The sequence below is a fragment of the Scyliorhinus torazame genome, chromosome 11 (assembly GCF_047496885.1).
Source record: "Scyliorhinus torazame isolate Kashiwa2021f chromosome 11, sScyTor2.1, whole genome shotgun sequence".
NCBI lineage: Eukaryota > Metazoa > Chordata > Chondrichthyes > Carcharhiniformes > Scyliorhinidae > Scyliorhinus > Scyliorhinus torazame.
Window position 1 is genome coordinate 210,688,965 of NC_092717.1, and position 21,380 is coordinate 210,710,344.

At 45.6% G+C, this 21,380-nt stretch overlaps 1 protein-coding gene across 12 annotated transcripts in view; it reads right to left on the reverse strand.

The window, feature by feature from the left end:
- The window catches only part of adgrb1a (adhesion G protein-coupled receptor B1a), an 888,347-nt gene that overhangs the window by 511,520 nt on the left and 355,447 nt on the right, over positions 1–21,380 (reverse strand). For all 12 annotated transcript variants that reach the window (XM_072468272.1, XM_072468276.1, XM_072468275.1 and 9 more), the window contains 3 exons: positions 7,750–7,914; positions 2,603–2,767; positions 529–693 (listed from right to left, as the gene is read on the reverse strand). In XM_072468272.1, coding sequence (XP_072324373.1) covers positions 529–693; positions 2,603–2,767; positions 7,750–7,914 — 495 coding nt within the window. The remainder of the gene's footprint in view (positions 1–528; positions 694–2,602; positions 2,768–7,749; positions 7,915–21,380) is intronic.

Here is a 21,380-nt window from a genome sequence, read left to right on the forward strand (position 1 = left end):
TTAAATGCAACTATGCAATTCAATACAATGAATTTCATATTCTCACCATTCTCTGAGTAAGGCTGCATTTCTTGTTTGATTTATGAATGATTACCCTGACTTCCTTCAAGTGGAAAAATATTCTCTGTATCTACTTTGTTGAATCCCTTCTGAATTTTAAAAGATCTCGATCAGGTCACATATCAGTCTTCTCACTACGAGCCTGGATGGAATTTTCTGATAGTTGTAGTTCTTGTCAATTGCCTTCTCATTCTCTTACAGCCCTTCATTTCCTTTTGTTTCAAAAATAACCTTGACTAAATCTTCTTTTATTTAAGAATAACATCTCAATTTTCTCAAAACTGTAATTTCCCATCTTTACTGCCACATTGGTGAATCGATGTTGCAGACCCACAGTAGGTCACTATTTATGGAATGGTAACACTGATCATTATTTAATGGCAAGAAGGTTAGGCACAAAAGCATTTCCCAATTGCACCATCCACATTAATTCTAGGTAAGATTGTAGCCAGAAACCAAAATATTTACCTGGGCATTTTTTGTCATTGCACAACCTGTATTCCTCTTGAGGTCCATCACATTGCAGTCCTCCAAAAAATGGCCCAGAGCATACCCTCACTCGAAGTTGTGTCCCACCATCACAACTTTTGGTGCATGGTTCCCAACTGCTCCACTTTTGCCATTTTCCATCCACTGTAACACAAGAGGTCATTGTTGTTTATGGACCTCGATTTAAGGTCTGAGTAATCAAGAATGCATGAGGTCTGGATCTCCAGCGCTGCTCCATATCCCATATTCACACAACATCTATTGACTGCAGCCTGCACTGGGACAGTTGCATTAGCTTCCATGCTTGTAGTTTACATAAACCTACACAGAGAAACTCAGCATATGAGAGCAGGAGTGCTCACTTCACAGAAAGATAGCTACTGGTTAGCATGCTTAACCTTTCTGACAAGCAAATTCAACATCAGTTTCCAAACGGGGAGAAAGATATAATTTTTAGGTAGTGACAACTTAATATTAACAGTGCAGCCATACTCGGCAAAAAGTATGAGGTATTTGTACAAAGACAGCGGAAGGGTTCTGCAGCTTCTTTGGTATCACTGTTACCATTTGTCAGCATTATCTTACATATCAAACAAAAAGGGGCTTGTGAAATTCAGCACTATGGAGAGGATGGTGTAGAGAGAGAGTGGGCTTGAATCTCATCTCACCAAATGGCTTGTGGGTGGGGTTTAGTATAACATTGGACCATCACATGAGCATCAACAAAGTAATGTCAAATGAGGGTGAAGTTTCAACTTCAGCTACCCCACAGTTAATCTAATTTCACCATTCACAGAAGATGAAATTGACTGTCAGATTGACATCATATTTCTTCACAATTAAAATGACACCCTGTTCTCAGTATGCTGAGGCAGAGCACGGTAAATCAGAAAAATCTTTTTTTTTAAACCAATCAAGGGAGACAATCATACTATAATGGTACATAGTGCAGGGTGCACACTTTAATAACTCTGACAATAAACTATTGGCTGGAAGAATCCTGTCAACGCAGAGATCATTTCACAAGTCAACGGTTGCTATGCAACATTACCCAGCTTCATATTATTAACCTCATCATATTCGACAGAGCCCAGGTCACTTATATAATCAAAATGTTTTTAGACTCTGATGTTGTGGCTGTATCTAGAAAAATGTAACTACCAATATGCAGCTGTTGTATGAAAATAGAATATGCAATGGCTTTCACCAAAAATTTGCAGTGATTGTAGAATCCTGAATGAGGCCGTTCAGATAATTGACCAAAAAATATGCAAAACATAAATTGGTTGGGAAATGATTCAGGAATTAGGCTGGGACCTAAATATTTTGTGTTTCAATCTTGCTCGTGAGTTTTCGTTGAGGCCTGTTTGCAGTGCAACTTTCACTGGTCCCACCACATATGTGAGAGGAGCATTGCCAGGAGTACGGAAGTTCCACACCAGGAAGTTCCTTTGGCTCCAGTTTGCATTATACTGAGCAGCCAGTATACCCGGATGAACCAAACTTACCGGTTCCAATATCAGCTGTGGGAGGCTACCTGGTTCCGAGCCAGGGCCTCTGAGGAAAACAGATATCCAAGCAGAGATTAAAAAGGAGGCCAAGTTGGTCTTTCCATAATTTTATGATAGACCAGGCTCCCGGCTGAAGGGAAGCTGCCCAGCACCACAGCATTTGTCTCCTCGTGCTCTGTTTGGGCCCAAGATGGAAAGGGTACTTCCCAACCATATTCAAAATGGAGAACCTCTCTATGGCCTTGAATGCTTTGACAGAGCCAGTGATGGAACATCCTGGTTTGTATACGCCATGACTTCCACTGAGGGAACAAGTTCCCTGGAGTTTTGGGGCATGGATACTTTCTCTGTCACATTAGAACACAGCTTCGAAGTTAATAAAATAATTTGAACATTTGGATGTGGGCTCGCACAACATTCAAGAATGACATCTGGAAGTTCATCCTTGCCAGATGAGGCTCTCTCTCTTTCAAATGATTTGGTCGTCATCACTTGAACCATTCACAAAAAAAACACAGACCAAAGCTCTGAATGAAACCTACCTGGACATTGTCTTGGAAAGCACGGCCTATTTTCAGACCAGTAACCCTGGCATTCAGCTCCACCAAATGAAGGCCCATTGCACTCCCTGGTCCGCTGTTGTGTCCCATTTGAGCAAGTGGCAGAACACTGACTCCAGCTAGACCAATCATTCCAGTTCCCATCCACTTATTGGAAAAGAAAAAAAAGGAATGTAAATATAACATCACGTTTATTAAGGTTATAATGGGAATTGGCAAAGCCGTTCAAGGCAACTTACTTGCAGAATGCAGACACAAAGATTATGAAGTTGGGAATATAAAAAGTAAACTCAGTGAAACTTTTTCAGCTAGAAAGTTATGGATATGAAGTAAGTTAGCAGGGAAGACCACTAAACTGGACAACAGGAGGACATTAAATAAATAATTGGTTTCCTTTCTGGAGAAAAATTGGACGGGGCTGTATGATTAGAAAAGAGATAGGTAGATTCAATGCATTGGATTTTTGTGGAGCTGGGAAGATTCTGTTAACTGTCGAAAATGGTGGGCAGGACCTGGATGCAAATGTCCCAACCCCATATCTGATAAGATCCAATTTTTGACAGTTGGGGAAAGAGAGAGGAATATGATTCGCATTGGCAGGAAAGCCGAAATTAGCAGGGCCATTTTGAACAGTTCTGAGTTCAAACAGGCACATTGTGGCTCTTGCAAGGGCCTAAGTTGTAGAGTGGGAGTCACAAATTGATGAAGTAGATGTGAATGCTTTTGCAGGGCGATTAAGCTTTGCACAACGATTATGATCCAAAGTTTTTTAAATGCTCCACTTTTAAATTAATTAAAAAACAGGGTGAGCTGTCAGTGAGATTTAAAAAACTTCTGCTGGACTGCTTTGATTAATGGTGTAGGTTAGAGAAAACAATTAACATCTGGGGCGGGATTCTCCGAGTGCGGCGTGAATCCCGCCCTGATGCCGAATTCGCCATTGGCAGCGCAATGGGCCGGCGTGGATTAGACCAGGGGCGGGATTCTCTGACTACCCCGCCGGGTCGGAGAATCGCCGGGGGGGCGGCGTGAATCCCGCCCTCACTGGCTGTCGAATTCTCCAGCGCCAGGGATTTGCCGGGGGCGGGAATCGCGCTGCGCGGTCGGCGGCCGCTAGCAGCGGCCCCCCCCCGGCGATTCTCCGGCCCGCGATGGGCCTAGTGGCCACTCGTTTTCGGCCTGTTCCACCGGCGTAAATTAGAATAGGTACTTACCGGCGGGACCTGGTGGCGCGGGCGGCCTCCGGGGTCCTCGGGTGGGCGCGGGGGGATCTGGCCCCGGACGGTGCCCCCACAGTGGCCTGGCCCGCGATCGGGGCCCACCGATCCACGGGCGGGCCTGCGCCGTGGGGGCACTCTATTCCTCCACGTCGGATGCTGTGGTCCTCCGCGATGGCCGACGCGGAGAAGTTCCCGCCCTGCGCATGTGCTGGGATGACGCCAGAACACTCTGGTGTTCCCGTGCATGCGCCAACTCGCGCCAGCCTGCGGAAGCCCTTCGGCGCCGGTAGGCGTGGCGCCAAGCCCCTTCCCCGCTGGCCAGCGCGGTGCAAACCTCTCCGGGGCCGGCCTAGACCCTGAAGTTGCGGAGGATTCCACACCTTTGGGACGGCCTGACGCTGGAGTGGTTCACGCCACCCCTTGGCGCCGAGACCCCCGCCGCGCCTGGTAGGGGAGAATCCCGCCCCAGGTCTGTACCGGCGGGACCTGGCTCTGCGGGCGGCCTGTGGAGTCCTCGGGGGGGGTGCAGAGGGATCCGGCCCCAGGGAGGCCCCCACCGTGGCCTGGCCCATGATTTGGGCCCACCGATCTATGGGCGGGCCTGTGCTGTAGGGACCCTCTTTCCCCCCGTGCCGGCCGCTGTAAAGCTCTGCCATGGCCACGCGGAGAAGAAACCCCCTGCGCATGTGTTGGGATCACAGCAGCGGTTCTGCGCATGCGGCAGAACTCACTGGCGCTCCCGCTCATGCGCCAACTCGTGCCGACCGGAGGAGGCCCTTCAGCGCCAGTTGGCGCAGCGCCAACCACTCCAGCGCCGGCCTAGCCCCTGAAGGTGCAGAGGATTCCACTGACGCCTGACGCCGGAGTTGTTCATGCCACTCCTTGGCACCGGTACGGCCCGCCCTGCCGGATACCGGAGAATCCCAGCCCTGGTCTTGCAGTTTCAAAATAGTTCTTTGCTGACATTTCTCTGAGGGATATCATTATGTTACTGATTGTTTGGCTGAGTTTCAATAGCTACAATTATCTCAGCAGGGGGTTCTCAGTTCTAAGATTTATTAACAGTTTAACAACCCTATTAAAGGACTAACTGTCTTTCACGTGGGATCTAAATAGAAGTTTATTTGTTTTTATAAGAGATTAACTACTTGAGGTGTTGTAAATGGATTCATGACTGGGAGTATTTTTCATTATCAAGTGTGTAGGAGTGAGAGCTCTATTATTTTTTTCCATTTATACATAGTTCCTGATGTCCAAGGTAGATACTGGGTGAGCGGCTATTGAAGTGGCATGGAGTGTGTGAGGGGCCATGGGGGTGGGTGAGTGGGTGAGTAAGGTTGTATGAAGCATGAGGACAAATACACAGAGAACCAAAGCGGGCCTTCCCAGAATCCCCGCTTGGCAATTGTCCTCTTCTGTGGCTGCCTGTGCTCTGCTTCTGGGATCGGTGGCCCCAAATCTATCCTGCATTCACTTCCACTGGAGTGCAAATTGCACATTTTAGGGTATATTTTACTGAGGTGGGCCTGGTGATTTGCGTAATTCTCTGACTGGAGCTACCCACCTCAATCGCCAAAGTCTACTCCAATCTGTCAACAAAGGGGATAGCTTATTAGTCCTAAAGGTCTTTTCCTGTTCTTGAAGCTTGGCATAATGCCATGTTGTCCCAGCATATTTTCTCTTATAGTCCTTATCGTGAACAATGCAGTACATAATGGTTACGTCTCAAGAATTTTGACAAAACCTTTTTTCACCCCATACTAACCTTTGGCTCGGAGTCATTTCAGAGTCATTTCACCATGTTAAAAGGCATTGTATATCTTATAGTAGTTGTTGTCACAGCTTTGTATCATTATGTGACGCCACCCTCAACTTGCAGTGGTGGAAATCAGGAGTGGAAACTCCAATGATTTCCTTCCTTGAATTAAAATAAGCTAATTGCACTCTTCCATTGTCATTCTTGTTGAAATCAGCCAATCTCAGTACAGGCCAGGGACAGAAACTGGTTCTTACGCAATTCATGGATCAGCACTCAGCTGGTGTATTTGCATCTTTTGTTCGTTTCATATCTACTCAGATCTTAACGTCTGCTTTCGATGTCCATACTCAATGAATCAGAACCCAATTCAGACCTGTGCAATTAGATTCATCGTGCTCAGTCGATTATTACATGTCTGTACTTACCCATTTGACATAACAAGATTCAGGGGGATGTCTTCACAACAAAGAGCGGGGTTGAGAAGTGGCTGGAGGGCCAATCATAGAGCAAGTAGCTAAATGATGTTGGTATGGCCATCAGTGGAAGAGTGAACAGACGGTTAATGCACAAGATACACTAGAGTTAGAGGGATGGAGATACAGGGAAAATAGAAAATGTGATTTTGGGATGGGATAGTTCAGAGAGATAAGGAGGAATGAGACCATTGAAGAAATCTAAACATGACTGCAAGAATGCAGACAGAATGGTGCCTGCCCAATTATGCCTATTTTAGTTGGAAAAGCCAAAGTTCTGTACAAATATATGAAATAAACAGCACTGGTATTACAAAAATAATTTCTTTCGACATGTGATTCAGGGACATTATTCAAGGTAGGGGGATGTGTTTGCCTGCTAAGTGTTAGCCACATCATAATCATAGTGCAGAGTGTTAGGAAGTTTGAATGAAAAGTAAAGAATTGGATAAAATAAATAAATTGATAGGCTTTTGGCTGCACTGAGGACTTGTCAGATGCAGATTAGCCTCGCAGCAGGGTGAAATGGATACTCTGTTAAGCAAAGTGGAGACGAGCAGTCTTTGGACCTAGATTATAGCCATGCTCAGTTACAAAGCAGAGCTCTGGCAGAATAATCCAGTTGTTTTCAGAATAAGAAAGCAGCAGCCAAGATCTTAATGAATGGCATGCAAGCTTGAAGGGTTGAATGGCCTCTCCCAATCTTAAGTCTTACGCTCCAGGTCATATTCTCTAGCTATTCATGAGCTTGATGTAAGGCAAACCGACATGATTAAGCAAGATCCCTAAGGTTCAACCCACAAAAAGATGTCAAGGTCAGGGAATTTATGTTGGATCACAGTGTAATTGAACGCAGCCTTTGGAGTTGGAATTCCCCTGTTGTACTGGTGCCCCAGCCAGATGAGACCCAAAGATTCAATTAAGTAGGAACCTGAGAGATCATGTGGTCCTGAGGCTGAGTTAAAGAACTTTCGAACTAAATGTGGTGCCACATGCCTGCAGGGAAAAATGTGGGTGCTTGTGGCAAATATGTGTCATTGTTCTGTTGACTATTTAAAGTGAAGTCTAACTTTGTATTTGATTTTTGATTTTGATTTTGATTTGATTTATTGTCACATGTACTGAAGTACAGTGAAAAGTATGTTTCTGCAGCCGAGGGAACCTACACAGTACGTACATAGTAGACAAAAGAATAGTCAACAGATTATGGTACAAGTGGTACATCGACAAACATTGATTGGTTACAGTGCGGAACAAGGGGCTACACAAAGCAAGTACATGAGTAAGAGCAGCATAGGGCGTCGTGAATAGTATCCTTTGCCTATTAATTCATGTTTAATTTGTATTGGTTCTGATTCGTGTTAAAGTAGAAGTTACAAAAAGTGAAATCTCGTTGATAATTTCTTGAATGGGAACATAGGAATATCCAAACTGTAAGGAGGTAATTTTAACCTAACTCACTGGGCTGAAAGAAAGTTTATAGGATCATGAGGAACGCCAGGCTCACAGCCAAACTAATATTGTTCTTCAATGGCTCCAGTGGAGAGTAAAATCAGTTGGGTGAAAAAAAAGAATCACATCCACTCTCATCAGTTTCACAACTGGTGGGTTAGGTTAAAATTGTCCCTGAATTAAGTCTCAAAATTAAATGAAAATATAACAAAGAAAAGACCATACCAGGACAAAGTGCAATGTTGCAGAACTTGGTTTGCTTCTCAGGTCCTTCACAAGGATTTCCTCCAAATTGAGGTTGCATGCAGGAGCGGGTGCGATCTCGGTGACCCCTTCCACATGTGGAGGAGCACAAGCTCCATGGTGACCACTCTTCCCAAACACCGTGGACTGAAAACAGAATAACAAGATCTTGATCAAAGGTTATGGCTACATCTATCTGTGAAAATTTGGTGCACAGAAGACAGGCAATCAGTGTAAATTAGACAGACCTGGAAACTTGGTTGTAACATAAACTCTATAGAAACTTTGCTTCAAGAATTACTCCATTCTACTGAAGAGTAAATGCATTCTAAACAGCTAGCAATCCCACACTGGCTAAATAATAATAGACCAAAGATGAGCAGGTGAGGTGAATTGGCCATGTTAAATTTTCCCTTGGTGTCCAAGGATGTGTAGGTTAGGTGGGGTTAGGGGGTTTCAGGGATAGGGCTGGGTAATGGGCTTCGGTAGAGTGTCAGTGCTGACTCGATGGGTGAATGGCCTTTTTCTCTGCTGTAGGAATTCTATGGAATTCCATAACCCTTAAAAATGACAATTCTGAATTTCCGTATGGCACTATAGAATTTACAGTGCAAAAGGAGGCCATTCGGCCCATAGAGTCTGTACCGGCTCTTGGAAAGAGCACCCTACCCAAGGTCAACACCTCCACCCTATCCCCATAACACAGTAACCCCACCCAACACTAAAGGCAATTTTGGACACTAAGGGGAATTTATCATGGCCAATCCACCTAACCTGCACATCTTTGGACTGTGGGAGGAAACCGGAGCACCCGGAGGAAACCCACGCACACACAGGGAGGATGTGCAGACTCCGCACAGACAGTGACCCAAGCCGGAATCGAACCTGGGACCCTGGAGCTGTGAAGATCCACAATGCTACCGTGCTGCCCTCAAGTAGTCCACCATGTGCAACAAAGAATGCATATGTAACTAAGCTATCGAGAACATAAAGGTTAAAGATTTGATCTGTGGCCAGTGTCAAGTTAACTGACGGGCTGGAGGTACGGCCACTACCACTGGTCTTAGTATTTCTGGGTCAGATGGAGGGAACATTAACGAGCATTTCAACTCAATTTTCATTTAGTGATCTGGAAGGTGCCTAGTCTGCCCCACGCAACCCTCCGCCGCGCCCCCCCCCCGCCCCCCCCCCCCTACCACCACCAATGTCAAAGAGGTGTAAAATGACCATTGTCTAACCTCATGTATACAAGGAGGAAGAAAGAACATTTAAATTTACATAACTAGTTTCACAACCACAGATAGACTAAAGCACTTCATAGCTAATGAAGTAGTTTTGAAGTGCAATAACTGAGATAACCTCAGCAACAAATTCCCAGAAACAGCAATGAACAATGGATCTGTTTTTGGTTATGCTGGTTGAGAGATACATGTTGGCCAAGCAAATAGGCAAAACTATTCTTCTTCAAGTGAAGCTTGGATGTTTCATCTCCACTTGATTTTGGTTTATGCCTCATCCACAAAACAACCCTTTTTGCAGTGTGTTACTCCCATTAACTTTTCAATCTAGTTTATTTGTTGAAGTCCTGAAGTGGGATATAAATTTACAACCTCTGATACAGAGGCAAGGTTGCTATTATTGAACAAGGCTAAATCATTTTGGAATTGGCCAATTGTTCTAGGGTGCAGACATCATCAACAGGAGTGCGTCCCAACAAGTTTTAATAATTTGCGGACAAGATGGAGAATGTTGCAAAATAAACGCTTTGACCATTGTGGAAACAGAATGGTAAACTGCTCCTTGTGAGTTACTATTTACCTTAGTAGTTAGCAGTTGTCGTGTTCAATAACCAATTATTGTAATTGCAACTAGACAAATAATGGTAACTGTCATTCAGAGCCATCAAATGCCTTCTAGCAATAAACTGAACAAAGTTGTGTATAGATTTCAGCTGTATTTTCTGCTGGACGTAAGTGTTGATGCTCCACCAGAGGTGTTCAGTGCCTACCGACACACAGACAGAGGTACACAGACGTCTTTGGCCAGAAGATTAGTGCTTGTGGAGGCTCCAGTTCCTAAGATAGGTTGATCTTTTGATCTTTTCTCTACACCTTGCGATAACTGTAACATTATATTCTGCAGTCTCTCCTTCCTTCCCTCTGTACGGTATGCACTGTTTGTATAGCATGCAAGAAACAATACTTTTAACTGTATACTAATACATGTGACAATAATAAATCAAATCAAATCAAATCAAACAGATCGAATTGCAGAAATACAGTCTGCAGAGGCTGACTAACTTAACTTGGAATGGGTCTTTGGAAGCACTCTGGTTACAGTGGGGCAGCTTTTAAATGGCGCTGCATAAAATAAGGCATAATCAGCAGCCAGCATTGCTGTGGTTGTCTGGGGCCGGCAAGATGCTACCAATCATAGTTATACACCCAACTGCCAATTAACATGTGGAACTGTCCTCACAGATTTCAGATCCTCAGGGAGCCAGCGGCAGATCCCTGCCATCTGCTGCCAGGCCAGCAGCAGTTAAACTGCACCAGAAAGACACCAGTTGGTGGGCAGCACGGTGGCACAGTGGTTAGCATTGCTGCCTGCGGCGCTGAGGACCCGGGTTCGAATCCCGGCCCTGGGTCACTGTCCGTGAGGGGTTTGCACATTCTGCCCGTGTCTGCGTGGGTTTAACCCCCACCACCCAAAAGATGTGCAGGATAGGTGGATTGGCCACACTAAATTGCCCCTTAATTGGAAAAGATAATTGGGTACTCTAAATTTATTTAAAAAAAAGAAAGGCGCCAGTCAATGATATTCAGCTCAGGCCTCATATCTGCCCTCATGCTCTTCCTAGCGTCCTGCAATAATGATCAATAAAGTGTGCCATGGAGTGGCAAAACAGAGCATCCTTCCTGCAACCATCTCATTTGCACCATTTCCACTTGATCAGTCAGCAAACAAAGTATCCCATGAAGGGCTATGCCTGCAGACTCGATTTCATTTCTGAACACTGGGTTTTTTGTCACAACATTTTTTTTCCCCTTGGCTCTTCTTCCTCCTCTCTCTCATCAGATTTGGCAAACACTGCTATTTAAACATTTTGAGCTTTTTTTCAAATCTCCCAAGAGTTATGTCACTTACCTTTTAAGGGTTTACCTTCTCAAAAAATGCATTTCAATTTTGTTATTTGCTGACTCCATGCAAGGTGACACAGAGTTATCAACAATAACAATGGTGAGCTGACTCTCGAACATTACAGTGGCACTATAATAATCTTTATTATTGTCACACGTAGGCTTACATTAACACTGCAATGAAGTTACTGTGAAAATCCACAAGTCGCCACACAATCCAGCGCCTGTTCAGGTACACTGAGGGAGAATTCAGACTGTCCAATTCACCTAACAGCACGTCTTTCGGGACTTGTGGGAGGAAACCGGAGCACCCAGAGGAAACCCACGCAGACACGGGGATACATGCAGACTCTGCACAGACAGTGACCCAAGACGGGGATCGAACCTGGGAACCTGGCGCTGTGAAGCAACAGTGCTAACCACTGTGCTACCGTGCCGTGTGAGCTACAGATGAGCTACGCGCTGACTAGACTGCACCTGTGTGAATGATTTACCTGAGTCACTTAAAACTGAAATATGAAACTCAAAATTTGGATAAATCTTCTTTGTCCCGATCTGTGCATTTGAGTAAGAAGCTGTTTCACTGTTCATTCTTTAATTCTGCAGAACTCAGTTAAACAAAACATAGACACATCCAAGGGAGTCAATGCCTAGCCCTACTTTGCTCATTTATGCTCCTTTTTTGTGTAAAACAGACAGTGCAGTGTACAAGAAACCAAGACTAAGCAAATAAACTTGGAGCTAAGGGAGATCTTGAATGTGTGATTTCAGTCTTTTAAATCTGGCTCCCAGTTCAATGGGCTTGGGCTAAGCATTTGGACCAAAGCCAAGTGCTGTTTCGTTCAATTGCTACAAATAACAATTTACTTGTTCCAACTTCATTTTTATTCCACGACGGGAAGTGAGAACTTGATGTTCTGCATCAGAAGAACACAATATGGTAAGGGGTCCATTTAACAAATAAAATCAGGGTAGCCAAGTACAACCACGTTACTCAGCTGTACTCAAACGAAAGCTGACTATGATGCCCAGTCACCTCTCCATTTGCACTCTCTTTCTGCTGAGTTTGTGCTCCAACAATTCAGTCGTTTCCTGTGGGATTATCAAAGGACAATGTTCCTTCTGCAATTCCCAAACCAAATGACTGCTATGCGACCCCCACTGGATTGCTGCCACCATCACTGTTCTGACAGTATCAAATCAAAGAGTATGCCCACACGGGCCAAAGTGAGCTCAGTATCTCTTTACTTACAGTGTGCCAATTGGGAACCATAGTTTGCAATGTCTTGACTAATACCAGATGATGATATAAAGCATTGTCCTTGGCAGGTAGTTGAAATTAAGCTGATAATGAACCTTTCTCACTCAAAGACATGTTCCCCAAGTTTGATGGCTGCTGCAGAGCTGCCATTCAGGGCATAATTATCCTTCTGATTCTGAAGTCAGGGACTGATTATTTAACTTTGATCATGTTTAACTCCACAGAAGAGTGCTTTCTTTAATAAATCAGTATGCTTTAAAGGCTTTTGGTTCAAAAATAATAATGCAGATATGCATTAAAGTCTAAGGCTATTCAACAGACCAAGGCTGCTCCTGTCACAAGCCATAGGGAATTCACTCTGACTCTACATTGCTGTGAAAAATCATCTTCCAATCTTATAACCTTTCCTGCTCTGAGAACAATCCCTGCTTTTCTCTTCTCTCCAAATAGCTGACATCCCTCATCGCTGTAATGAGTAAGATGATTTTGTTTCATGACAATTGTAAACTATGATCAGATAAAGCTATATCTTTTAATCTCCTGAACCAGCCCTTTAAATATAAATTTAACAGCATTTATTTTGTTTTATTATTCATTCTTGTGATTGTTGTCTCAATGGCAAGAGTGGCATTTTTGTCCATCCATAGTTGCCATAGAAGGTAAAGATGGAACATCTTCTTAAACCACTGATGCTAGCTGGTTAGGTCACTTCACACAGCAGTGATGAAACAACTAAACTCAAGGCACATTGAGTTATTGAGTCACAGAGGTCTACAGCACAGAAAAGGCCCTTCAGCCCATCACGTTTGCACTGGTCAAAAACAACCACGTAAGTATTCTAGTCCCATTTCCCAGCACTTGGCACATAAGCCTTATATGCCTTGGCATCGCAAGTGCACACTTAAATACTTCTGACATGTTATGAGGGTCTCTGCATTCACCACCCTGAGTTCCAGATTCCTCCCACTCTCTGGGTGAAAAATAATTTCCTCACATCCCCTCTAAACTTCCTGCCTCTTACCTTAAACCTATGTCCCCTCATTCACCTGAGGAAGGAGCACTGCTCCTAAAGCTAGTGATTCAAAACAAACCTGTTGGACTTTAACTTGGTGTTGTAAGACTTCTTACTGTGCTATGCCCTCTGGTCATTGATCTCTCCACCAAGGGGAAATATTTCTTCCTGTCTATTCTATCTGTGCCCTTATAATTTTATACATCTCAATCATGTCTCCCCTCAGTCTCCTCTGCGCCAAGAAAAACAATCCCAGTCTATCCAATCTCTCTTAATAGCTAAAACTCTCCAGCATAGACAATATCCTGGAAAATCTCCTCTGCACCCTTTCCAGTGCTATCACATCCCTCCTAGAATGTGGATTCCAGAACTGCACAAATAGGCCAGACGAGTTCTTTTCTTAAAGGGCACCTGTGGCAATGGGATTTTTATGACAATCCGACAACTTTGTGCATGATTCTATTGATACCAATTTACTGCTTCCAGAATATTGAAAAAGAATTTAACTTTTCAAACTGCTATGATTTGATGTGAATTTGAATTCACATTCTCTGGCTGTTTAGCAGAGGGCTAAATCACTGGCTTTGAAAGCAGACCAAGGCAGGCCAGCAGCATGGTTCAATTCCCGTAACAGCCTCCCCGAACAGGCGCCGGAATGTGGCGACTAGGGGCTTTTCACAGTAACTTAATTGAAGCCTACTTGTGACAATAAGCGGTTTTCATTGCATTTTCATTTTCATCAGGCAGATCTCTGATCTATTAATCTAGTGTCATCCCACTATTCAACCCACTATTGTTCGTAGTCTAACAAACAAGTTGGTGTGGCTTTTATCTTCCTCACTGACAACAAATGAATACAAGCATATTTTTCCTGCATTTCTGCCTCAAATTAAAATACAAAAATAACGTGGACATCAAAAGTCCTACAAGTCAAGCATAATTTTGTCTTAAATATTAGGAGTATTACACAAATGAGAATTAATTTGTTACAAATTAAAATGGGAATCGTTTACCACTAAATGTGTGCTCAAGTGATTGCACAGCACCAGGTGCTTCCCAGAGAGGTAATAATAATAAATGTTTTATTGTCACAAGTTGGCTTACATTAACGCTGCAATGAAGTTACTGTGAAAAGCCCCTAGTCGCCACATTCCGGCACCTGTGCGGGTCCACGGAGGGAGAATTCAGAATTCTCAGCTGGTACGGGAATTGAACCCGTGCTGCTGGCCTTGTTCTATATTACCAACCAGCTCTCTAGCCCACTGAGCTAAACCAGCTCCTCTGTACAGATTATTCCTCGTCAAAAGGCCATGAGATACATTTCAATTCACTTTCTTGCACGTTTACGGCCTTTCCTTTCCTGATTTAGGAATAATTATTTAAGTTCACGGAATTTTGTTCACAAGCTCCAACTGCCGATCAGTCTTCTGATTGTACCCTGGTTTCTTCCACAGATTCACACACTCGTTAACATTACTCACAATAACGTGGCCAGTATCAGGGCCTACTGTCCTGCTCGAGTAGTTAAAGTGCTGCTTAGCGAGTTGAGAAGTGTGAAAATGTTGCAAACCTAGCAGTTTACTCACCCTGACGCAAGGAAATCACAATATTAGGAAATTGTCATCAATCCAGATTTACTACCTAGAGTGAGTACTCATCTCAAGTCCATTATTAGTTTTCAAATGCTCACTCATTAAGAGATTCTACTTACCCAGTCACCACCCCACCCCGTTGCCAACCACCACCCCCATCAACATGTCTGTTAATCCAACATACTTCTCCATTACATGCACTCAGTTTAGGATTTATAGGAACAAACTTGCTTGGGAGCTGGCGGGGAGGGGAATTATCCAGAGTGCAGTAGTGTGGAGCTGCTGATTGGCTTTTGCGGGGGAAATTTGCATACGTCCGTGTGCTCAGCCTAACTTGAAGGTGTACCTCAGCAAGAGACCCTAGCTGTTCAAGTGAAGACAAGCATCCAGCAGAGGGCGGTAGAGCAGAGCTGCTGATTGGCTTTTGCGGGGGAAATTTGCATACGTCCGTGTGCTCACCCTAACTTGAAGGTGGTTTGTGGAGGAGCTGTTGTCAAGTGACACTTAAACCCAAAACACTTCTTCAGTGTTTCCCTCCCTACCCCCTCCTCTAACCAAAAAAAACCTACCGCTGGAAAGATCAAGAGGAAGACTCGAGGGCAGGTAGAAGTCGAAAGAAGTTGAACCGTGACGTCACAGCCTGTAGGTAAGGGACTGGCTGGTGACTGGTAAGTAGTTTTTCTTTTATTTTCCCTCAGGTGCTATTGTGCGGGACGCAGAGTTTGCTGAGTGAGTGCTTGCTGAGAAGGGGAGTAAATAACAGGCAAGCTCTTTCTTTCTTTTTCTTTTTTTATCTAGAGGGGATGGCAGGGAAGGTGGTGCAATGTTCCTCCTGCAGAATGTTTGAGGTGAGGGACGCCATCAGTGTCCCTGCTGATTTCATCTGTGGGAAGTGCACCCACCTCCAGCTCCTCAGAAACCGCGTTAGGGAACTGGAGCTGGATAAACGTCGGATCATTCGGGAGGCAGAGGTGGTCATTGATAGAAGCTTCAGGGATGTAGTTACTCCGAAGAATAAAGATAGATGGGTGACGGTGAGAGGGGCTGGGAGGAAGCAGTCAGTACAGGGATCCCCTGTGGCCGTTCCCCTTAGTAACAAGTATACCGCTTTGGATACTGTTGGGGGGGGACTTACCAGGGGTAAGCCATGGGGTACAGGTCTCTGGCACAGAGTCTGTCCCTGTTGCTCAGAAGGGAAGGGGGAGAGGAGTAGAGCATTAGTCATTGGAGACTCCATAGTTAGGGGGGGTAGATAGGAGATTCTGAGGGAACAAGAGAGACTCGCGGTTGGTGTGCTGCCCCCCAGGTGCCAGGGTGCGTGATGTCTCGGATCGTGTTTTCGGGATCCTTATGGGGGAGGGGGAGCAGCCCCAAGTCGTGGTCCACATAGGTACCAACGACATAGGTAGGAAAAGGGATAGGGATGTAAGGCAGGAATTCAGGGAGCTAGGGTGGAAACTTAGATCTAGGACAAACAGAGTTATTGTCTCTGGGTTGTTACCCGTGCCACGTGATAGCGAGACGAGGAATAGGGAGAGAGAGGAGTTGAACACGTGGCTACAGGGATGGTGCAGGAGAGAGGGTTTCAGATTCCTGGATAATTGGGGCTCATTCTGGGGTCGGTGGGACCTCTACAAACGGGATGGTCTACACCTGGACCAGAGGGGTGCCAATATCCTGGGGGGAAATTTGCTAATGCTCTTCGGGAGGGTTTAAACTAGTTCAGCAGGGGCTTGGGAACGTGAATTGTAGCTCCAGTATACAGGAGGTTGAGAGTAGTGAGGTCATGAGTAAGGTTTCAAAGTTGCAGGAGTGTACCGGCTGGCAGGAAGGTGGTTTAAAGTGTGTCTTCTTCAATGCCAGGAGCATCCGGAATAAGGTGGGTGAATTTGCGGCATGGGTTGGTACCTGGGACTTCGATGTTGTGGCCATTTCGGAGACATGGAGAGAGCAGGGACAGGAATGGTTGATGCAGGTGCCGGGGTTTAGATATTTCAGTAAGCTCAGGGAAGGTGGTAAAAGAGGGGGAGGGGTGGCATTATTAGTCAAGGACAGTATTACGGTGGCAGAAAGGACGTTTGATGAGAACTCGTCTACTGAGGTAGTATGGGATGAGATTAGAAACAGGAAAGGAGAGGTCACCCTGTTAGGGATTTTCTGTAGGCCTCCGAAAAGTTCCAGAGATGGAGTGAAAGGATTGCAAAGATGATTCTGCATAGGAGCGAAAGCAACATGGTACTTGTTATGGGGGACTTTAACTTTCCAAATATTGACTAGAAACTCTATAGTTCGAGTACTTTAGATGGGTCTGTTTTTGTCCAATGTGTGCAGGAGGGTTTCCTGACACAGTATGTAGATAGGCCAATGAATTGAAAATGAAAATTGCTTATTGTCACAAATAGGCTTCAAATGAAGTTACTGTGAAAAGTCCCTAGTCGCCACATTCCGGCGCCTGTTCGGGGAGGCTGTTACGGGAATGAGAGGCGAGGCCATATTGGATTTGGTACTGGGTAATGAACCAGGACAGGTGTTAGATTTGGAAGTAGGTGAGCACTTTGGTGATAGTGACCACAATTGGATTAAGTTTATTTTAGTGATGGAAAGGGATAGGCATATACCGCAAGGCAAGAGTTATATCTGGGGGAAAGGCAATTATGATGCGATGAGGCAAGACCTAGGATGCATCGGATGGAGAGGAAAACTGCAGGGGATGGGCACAATGGAAATGTGGAGCTTGTTCAAGGAACAGCTACTGCGTGCCCTTGATAAGTATGTACCTGTCAGGCAGGGAGGATGTGGTCGAGCAAGGGAACCGTGGTATACGTAGGTTCAGTTAGGGCGTTCGAGAGTTACAAGTTAGCTAGGAAGGACCTAAAGAGAGAGCTAAGAAGAGCCAGGAGGGGACATGAGAAGTCTTTGGCAGGTAGGATCAAGGATAACCCTAAAGCTTTCTATAGATATGTCAGGAATAAACAAATGACTAGGGTAAGAGTAGGGCCAGTCAAGGACAGTAGTGGGAAGTTGTGCTTGGAGTCCGAGGAGATAGGAGAGGTGCTAAATGAATATTTTTCGTCAGTATTCACACAGGAAAAAGACAATGTTGTTGAGGAGAATACTAAGATTCATGCTACCAGACTAGAAGGGCTTGAGGTTCATAAGGAGGAGGTGTTAGCAATTCTGGAAAGTGTGAAAATAGATAAGTCCCCTGGGCCGGATGGTAAAGCTGGTAAATCTCAGCATCAAGGAGCCCAGCCATGAGTATGGCAGACTGAGGCCTCCATCTGGAGAGCTGGCTAATTATAGATAATTAGAAATTGGCTAGCTGGAAGAAGACAAAGGGTGGTGGTTGGTGGGAAATGTTCAGACTGGAGTCCAGTTACTAGTGGTGTACCACAAGGATCTGTTTTGGGGCCACTGCTGTTTGTCATTTTTATAAATGACCTGGAGGAGGGCGTAGAAGGATGGGTGAGTAAATTTGCAGATGACACTAAAGTCGGTGGAGTTGTGGACAGTGCGGAAGGATGTTACAAGTTACAGAGGGACATAGATAAGCTGCAGCGCTGGGCTGAGAGGTGGCAAATGGAGTTTAATGCAGAAAAGTGTGAGGTGATTCATTTTGGAAGGAATAACAGGAAGACTGAGTACTGGGCTAATGGTAAGTTTCTTGGCAGTGTGGATGAGCAGAGAGATCTCGGTGTCCATGTACATAGATCCCTGAAAGTTGCCACCCAGGTTGAGAGGGTTGTTAAGAAGGCGTACGGTGTGTTAGCTTTTATTGGTAGAGGGATTGAGTTTCATGAGGGACATGAGGTCATGTTGCAGCTGTACAAAACTCTGGTGCGGCCGCGTTTGGAGTATTGCGTGCAATTCTGGTCGCCGCATTATAGGAAGGATGTGGAAGCATTGGAAAAGGTGCAGAGGAGATTTACCAGAATGTTGCCTGGTATGGAGGGAAGACCTTATGAGGAAAGGCTGAGGGACGTGAGGCTGTTTTTGTTAGAGAGAAGAAGGTTAAGAGGTGACTTTATTAAGGCATACAAGATGATCAGAGGATTGGATAGGGTGGTGAGTGAGAGCCTTTTTCCTCAGATGGTGATGTCTAGCACGAGGGGACATAGTTTTAAATTGAGGGGAGATAGATATAGAACAGATGTCAGAGGTAGGTTCTTTACTCAGAGAGTAGTAAGGGCATGGAATGCCCTGCCTGCAAAAGTAGTGGACTAGCCAACACTAAGGGCATTCAAATGGTCATTGAATAGACATATGGACGATAAGGGAATAGTGTAGATGGGCTTTAGAGTGGTTTCACAGGTCGGCGCAACATCGAGGGCCGAAGGGCCTGTACTGCGCTGTAATGTTCTATGTTCTATGTTCCAACTGCTTTGCAGCAGGAATGCAGATTTTGACATTTGTTTGTTCATGGGAAACATGAATGGTTAAGCATTGCTCTTTCTTCAATATATCCCTACAAGTTTGTTTATCTGCTCTCATACTGTAGCTGGAGGTGCTATTCTACTAATAATTTCTCATTCAATCCACCTAACCTGCACATTTTGGACTGTGGGAGGAAACCGGAGCCCCCGGATGAAACCCACACAGACACAGGGAGAACGTGCAGACTCTGCACAGACAGTGACCCAGCGGGGAATCGAACCTGGGACCCTGATGCTGTGAAGCCACAGTGCTATCCACTTATGCTACCGTGCTGCCCTTAATTGATAGCAAATTGACTGGTAAAAATCTAGGGCGGGATACTCCGTTTCAGAAACTAAGTGCTGATGCCCGGGACTGAATCAGTGGTGTTCTACGATAACTAAATTGCCGCTGGTCCCGAAGCAATTCAGTAGGTGTTAATGAGCCAGCACGGGCGCCACGTGGAACATGATCGATTCCAATGAGAAATGGTGTCCGTTTCGCCAGGGTCAGGATTGCCACTCAAGAGGCTGACAAACTGCAGCCACATATTAGCACTCCACTCCCCTCCCCAACAAGATAGCGGCACTCTGGTTTGCAGCCACGAAGCTGGAGTCCCTACTGGATGCCGTGGAGGAAAAGTGGCCCACCCTATTCCCCGGGGTGGGAAGGAGGCTTCCACCTGCTGCCGTACACCGGGCCTGGGCACAGTGGCAGAGGCCATGAGCATCATGGGCCCCACCCCCAGGAGCGGTCAGCCAGCAGCGTCAGAAAACAGTGAGGGCAGCCAGGCTGATTAGGCAGAATTGTGCCCCTGGCACCAACCACCCCAAACAACCGTAACCCCTCCCAAACCGGAGGGCGGCTGAACCCACCCGCTGGCAGTGTGCTCACTCCCCACCCTGCACCACATGACAGCACCCATACCGGCCGTCATGGCCGGGTGCCCTGGCCATGGAGGCCACCAGCTTCCCACACACTGTCTCACACAGTGCATTATCTGTCCCTCCCCAGGAGAAGGTGGCCAATAACTGCCATGAGGGACTGGAGGAGACTGCTGGACCTGTGGCCCTTCACCTCAGTGCAGTGGCGGGCACTGTACCTTGTTGGTGGGCACGGAGAGAGGGCATTCATCGAGGCGGAGGTCAGCATCGGGCAACCAAGTGAAACGCTACTACGTTGCCGTATCCCATGACAAGCGTGGCACGACAGAACAGAATCGCATCACGCCACTTGGGACACTCGAACCACAGCGGGGCCCATCCAGGCTCGGTCATTCCAGAGTACGGCTGCCAAGGGGACCCCGGTTCTATGGAGGGAATTGTAGCAGCCCACCTCTGCTCCTTATATACTGCAGATCTACCTAGATGTAGTGTTAGGGCCCGTGAGGCCAGAAAGGTAGACACCAGTTAAGATGGCATGAGTGCATCACATAGGACAGTGTTAGGGGCTAAGGCACAAACCGTTATAGAGATGTTCACATGTTCTTTGTAAAATAAACATCTGTGCACAAAAGTTCCAACCTACCTCGGTGCTCTGTCAGCAGGGGGTGAGGGATGGGCTTGGCTGGGCTGGGGAGGACGGGGGAAACGGGTGGATGGTAGAGGTGGTCATGGGCCAGGGCCCACAGGTCAGACCCTACACATTGCCCTGGTACCCCACCCCTCCCCCTCCATCTCACCCAACTCCACCCCATCCACAACTCCGCCACCCCAAGCGTTCAGTGGGATCATATAACATGGTCATCGATAACATTGTTTGCTGACGTGTTTACCTTTTATGATTATTTCGATGATATAGTCTGGACTCACTAAAATAATCATTCTAGGAAAGTACATACAGAAGTAAAGAGGTTGTTTCCAAATGTGAAGTCATTTTGCGATTCAGAAAAATAAAAGTTTCACAAGCAAAGCAACACATAAGGAATTATGACTGTGCTGAATAAATTGAAGCCTGGGGAATTTATTATACTTTGAGCTCTGGAACCAAGATTAAATCCAAAGAGAGAGGCCGAAGGTATATTGTTCCTTAACATCTGCTAAGAGTCCAAAACAAAGCAAGTGTGTCAAGTTTTAACCCTGTATCCACAGTAGAAGTCCACACCTCAACACAGTTTTAAAAAATGAGGACGAATCAAGAATCCTTCACTTGTACAAATGTCTCAAAGAACTGAAGGGAATGGTAATGTCACATTG